Source organism: Habropoda laboriosa, unplaced genomic scaffold, assembly GCF_001263275.1.
Source record: "Habropoda laboriosa isolate 0110345459 unplaced genomic scaffold, ASM126327v1 scaffold134, whole genome shotgun sequence".
NCBI classification, from domain to species: Eukaryota; Metazoa; Arthropoda; class Insecta; order Hymenoptera; family Apidae; genus Habropoda; species Habropoda laboriosa.
In genome coordinates this window covers 1019298-1023879 of record NW_017100266.1, presented here as the reverse complement: position 1 = coordinate 1023879, position 4582 = coordinate 1019298, and the positions used below count along the sequence as shown (strand labels likewise).

The 4582-nt window shown below is 42.2% G+C and overlaps 1 protein-coding gene across 1 annotated transcript in view; it reads right to left on the bottom strand.

Annotated features, from left to right (window-relative positions):
* Positions 1-2432, bottom strand: part of LOC108573324 (protein twist) — a 3190-nt gene extending 758 nt beyond the window's left edge. The window contains exon 1 of the mRNA XM_017935731.1: positions 1472-2432. Within this exon, the coding sequence (XP_017791220.1) occupies positions 1472-2432 (961 nt within the window). The remainder of the gene's footprint in view (positions 1-1471) is intronic.
* Positions 2433-4582: the final 2150 nt, after the last annotated feature.

Genomic DNA, 4582 nt, shown 5'->3' with positions numbered 1-4582 from the left:
ATTAAAATTTCCAATTTCTCGAATACAAAATTCCGAAACTCCAAATTCCCAAATTTCAAATTCTCAAATTATAAAATTGCCAGCACGAAAATTCCAAGTGCATCGAAATTCCAAAGGTTGAAAATTGTAAATACGAAAATTGCAAAGTTCGTTGGAGCTTCGTATATATGTATATCGAGGCGGCCAAGTCACTTCTAAAACTCGCAAAAATTTTGATTGTACCAAGGGGGAACGGGATGAAAAACGACGAAAGAAGCCGAGCGTTAGGTTCAGATCGGAGTAAAAAGAATGGCTCTGGTCGAGACGAAGGGAGAGACGTGACGGGATATTAGCTAAGCAAAATGAAAACTAAGACACCGTGGCAGCGGGTATTCGCGGTGGCTGCCGCTGAAAACGGACCAATCGTCGTCGTCTTTGGGGACTGTTAGCATGTCCCGATGTCTTTAGCCACCTGGAGTTATGGTATATCGTCGCCATTTGGCGTGCACTAGGTCGCCTTGTACCCTGTCAACCGGTGACTGAGATACTGGGATCCAAGGGAAAACTGATCAAGTCCCTCAACCACTACAATATCGTGACAGAAGCTTTTTCTACCACTGGAAATCACTGGTTGTTAAAAAATCAAACTTTTACGAAACACGAACATTACAAACTTTCTTGCTTTCTGGTTCGGACATTACGTCGACATTAAAATTAGAAGTGCTTAGGTATTAACAGAGGCCTCGTTTCAGAAATTATTATGAGATTCAAATTTGAATTTTAGGCGAGGAAGAGACTTATTTTCACAAAAACGAACATCCACAGAGGAGGTTTTCAGCAGAAAAGGTACATGGTCTGACAGAGAAAATTCTGTATTCTGAAGCAAATTTGATATTCTGTTAAGGAAGAAATCCGAGAAACTCGGAATTACCAGATATCGACGAAGAATACTTTTCGAGCGAAAATTTCAAGAAGAAACTGAGTGTAAACCGAGTGAAAGAAAGAAAGAAAATGAACTTCCAGAAGCTGTTCTGAAGCCTTATTTACCTCTGTATCGTTCTGTAAATATTGCTCAGCCAGACGACAAACGGGGCTGAGTGGGAAAAGATGTTTACCTGAAGGAGTAGCTCCTGAGATGACACAGCTACTTAACATGGTTTCTATGTAACATTCGAATCACATTTCTTCACGGGGGTCTGTTTAATTACGGGGCCACTTTAAACAAACCGGGGCTAGTTTCTGTAAACACGTGCTACTTGGCTGGATGTAAGTGCCGACGGAGATGTCACGTTACTTGCTATCATCAACTACTGCTTGTACACCGGAACGTTAAAGAACACACCTTATCCGATCCAACGTGAACATTTCAACGTTTAAATTGGAAGATATTCAACTATGAATTTACCTCAGCGTGGGATGAAAATTTGAAAGTGAAGAGTACAGATGATTCGCAAAACTTACGAGTTGAGAATACAAGAAGAAAAAGACTCACCAGCATCCTCAGTTCCATCGGTGTTCTCCATGTTACAGTGCAACACCTGGAACAGGAAGTCGATGTACCTTGTGGCCAGCTTCAGCGTCTGGATCTTGCTCAACTTGTCACTGGGCAACGTGGGTATGATCTTCCTCAATGCGGCAAACGCCTCGTTCAAACTCTGCGTCCTCTGTCGTTCTCTCACATTGGCCATCACCCTTTGATTCTGAATCTCCTCGAAAGTTGCTCCACTCTTCCTCCTAACCTTATTCTTCGTCGAGGATGCGTTACTCTCCGTTTCAGACTCGTTCTCGATGCTGCTGGACTTCCTCTTTCTCTTCCCACCGTTCCTCGATCCTTCGATCACGTAACTCTTAGTCGAGGAAGACGGCTCTGTGATCTGGCTCATCTCCACCTGTTTGTACCTCTGCTGGTCCACATCAGGTTTGTACTCCAGCACTTCCGGCTTGTATTCCACCGATTCCACATGGTGATAACCCTGCTGAGGCTGTCTAGGCGCCATTTCTTCGCCACCAGAGGAATACATCTGAGGAGACGGTGTCAGATAGAGACTTTGCTCGTGATCTCTGCTATGATCGGACAGAAATCCTGGAGAATTGTCGTGTAGACGTCTGTCGTAATCGGTCTGCAATTCCCTGAGGATCTTCCCGTTTGGATGGTCCTGGTACCTCTTCTCCTCGTCGGGATTCTCGTACATCAGATAGGTGGGCTGTTGGTACAACACTTGATGGTGATGATGATGGTGATGATGCGTTGGATATCCAGGTAGATCTCTGTGCTCCGGAGGGCTGCTGAGGTCCATCAGGTGTGTCGGAGGTGAGAACCTTTCATAGTGGTCGGGAGAATTACTGGCTGAACTTCCAGCACTGTGGGGAATCCCAGAACTGTCGTTATTGTCCAGAAGGTAAAGACCTTGGATCCTTTGGGTCTGAAGGCTCACTGGTTGCGAAGTCTGCATCTTCCTTCTGTTTTCTTTTTTTTTTTTTTTTTTTTTTAATCAAAACTAACACTTCTTCGAAAGTCTTCGAATTTTTCCTTTTCCTTTTTTTTTTTTTTTTTTTTTTTTTTTTTTTTTAATCAAAACTAACACTTCTTCGAAAGTCTTCAGTACTTGGACACTAACATCACTCTCGAACTATTTTCAGCCACTTTTCGAACCAGCAGTCTATCTACAAAAACTACCTTAACTGTGAGAATGATTCTGTACTCGGTGAAATGTGAGTTCTCTTTGAAAGTTTCGACTACGAATGGACACTCTGAGGACACTCGAAGGTGTCAAACGGGGGGGTTTCAAGGAGGGTAGAGAATTAAGACACGTCTACGCTATGAAAGTTCAGACTCGTCTGAGGGAACCAAGCCTCTGTCTGCCTCTTCATGTCAACGAGGAACCCCGCCTCTGACCATGGAGCTGCACCCCTACCCTCTTCGCTCTACTGTTCCCCTACCTGAACCTCTCTGTTCCCCTCCTGAAGCCCTGGCCAGCCCCTCCACAGATCCAACACGGTTTCTTTTATCCCAAGAGTCCGTCAGTTATTCCCCACCCACGATTCTTCGCCTATGGAAGGAAAGGGTCGAGGTGAAAGGGGGGAATTGGAGGTTAAGGGACTCGATCGGGGAGCCACGAAGTTGTAGCCAGTGTTGGAGGGGGGGTGAAAGTGGAATTTAGACATGATTTCGAATGATTTATCGCTATTTTGTATATTTCTTTCTTGGTCAGGTTCCCATGGAAGAGGTAGAAAATTAATTTTCTTCCTTTTTCAATTTGTTTCTGTATTCTCTCGTTTTGGGTCGAATTTCCGTATCCTCGCGATGGAGATTTTGCGAAAAAGACGAACGACGATCTCTCCGTTGTTTCGGTGATGAAAATTTGGACGATTGAAGAGGTTAGAAAGAGACGAATGTAGCGAGATGCACGGTGCAAGAGAGAGACGGAGTGATGAAAGTAAGGAGAGCGAGAGAAAAGGAGGATAGGTAGGAGAAGGATGGAAAGCTTGAGGGACGACCCATGTTGAATATTTATATCGCGAGGAGCCAGTAAGAATAAAGCGAGGGATCGCCGGCAACAGGCAACGATCTGCGAAACTTTGCCTTCGCCTTCCATGAAATGGCGCGAAAACGCCCCAATTCTGCAGCTTCTAATTGTTTTCAGTATCTCCTCTTCACGGTGAAATTTCCTTCCAACCTGTTTAAACGATATATTCCTTATAAATATTTTTTCCCGCAAAATTAACAACAAATTATCAAAATAATAGTAAAATTAACAAAAAGAAAAAATTATACTTAAATTAATGAAAAAGAAAAATCAACTCTTCAACAAGTCCATATTTTTTCACAGAATTCCATCCTGTGGATCCTGTTCCTCGAATCCAAAGTCTACATTTCCAACTGATGAATTTCTGAAAAGTCAGGCACAATTGCTCCAATTCAAATTATAATTCCATCGTCCCAAATTCTAATCCAAAACGTTCGTTCTTACCCAGATACGTCTTTCAGATCAGCGGTCGCCAACCTTTCGGACCTCACGGACCACTGAATTCAGAATTTTAAATCCCGCGGACCACTAATATGAATTTTTTAAAAAGATAAATTTGCAAAATAACGATCAGGGAACTTCCAATTTATTACTATGAAACGCACCTGTTTAATATAACAAAAAACCTAGCAATAATTGTGAAAAAAATATCCATATAGAAATGCCAACACATATTGGAAAAATATTTGATTGCAAGGATATGTGTTGAAACAATGTTTTTAATACCTTTTTTCGGTTGTAGTCACTATGCTTGAAGAATGTAAGAATTTCTTAGAATATCACTTTTGTTTCATTATTAATAAAACATAAAAAGTGCAGATAATGACCAAAATTTTCTCGCGGACCACCGGTTGGCGACCGCTGTTTTAGATCCTTCCAACCTTTCAGAACCGGACAACAGTCAGATACGATTATCCTAAATTAAACCTTAAAATGAAAGATACCACAGTATTAGCTATTGCTCCAAAAAAAGAAATTTACTCTTCCATAGAGAAACTGTTTCAAGTTCTTCCGAACAACCGTGTAAATTCCATTCCAATCGTAACCACAAAGTGCAAAGCCGACGACGAGGCAAC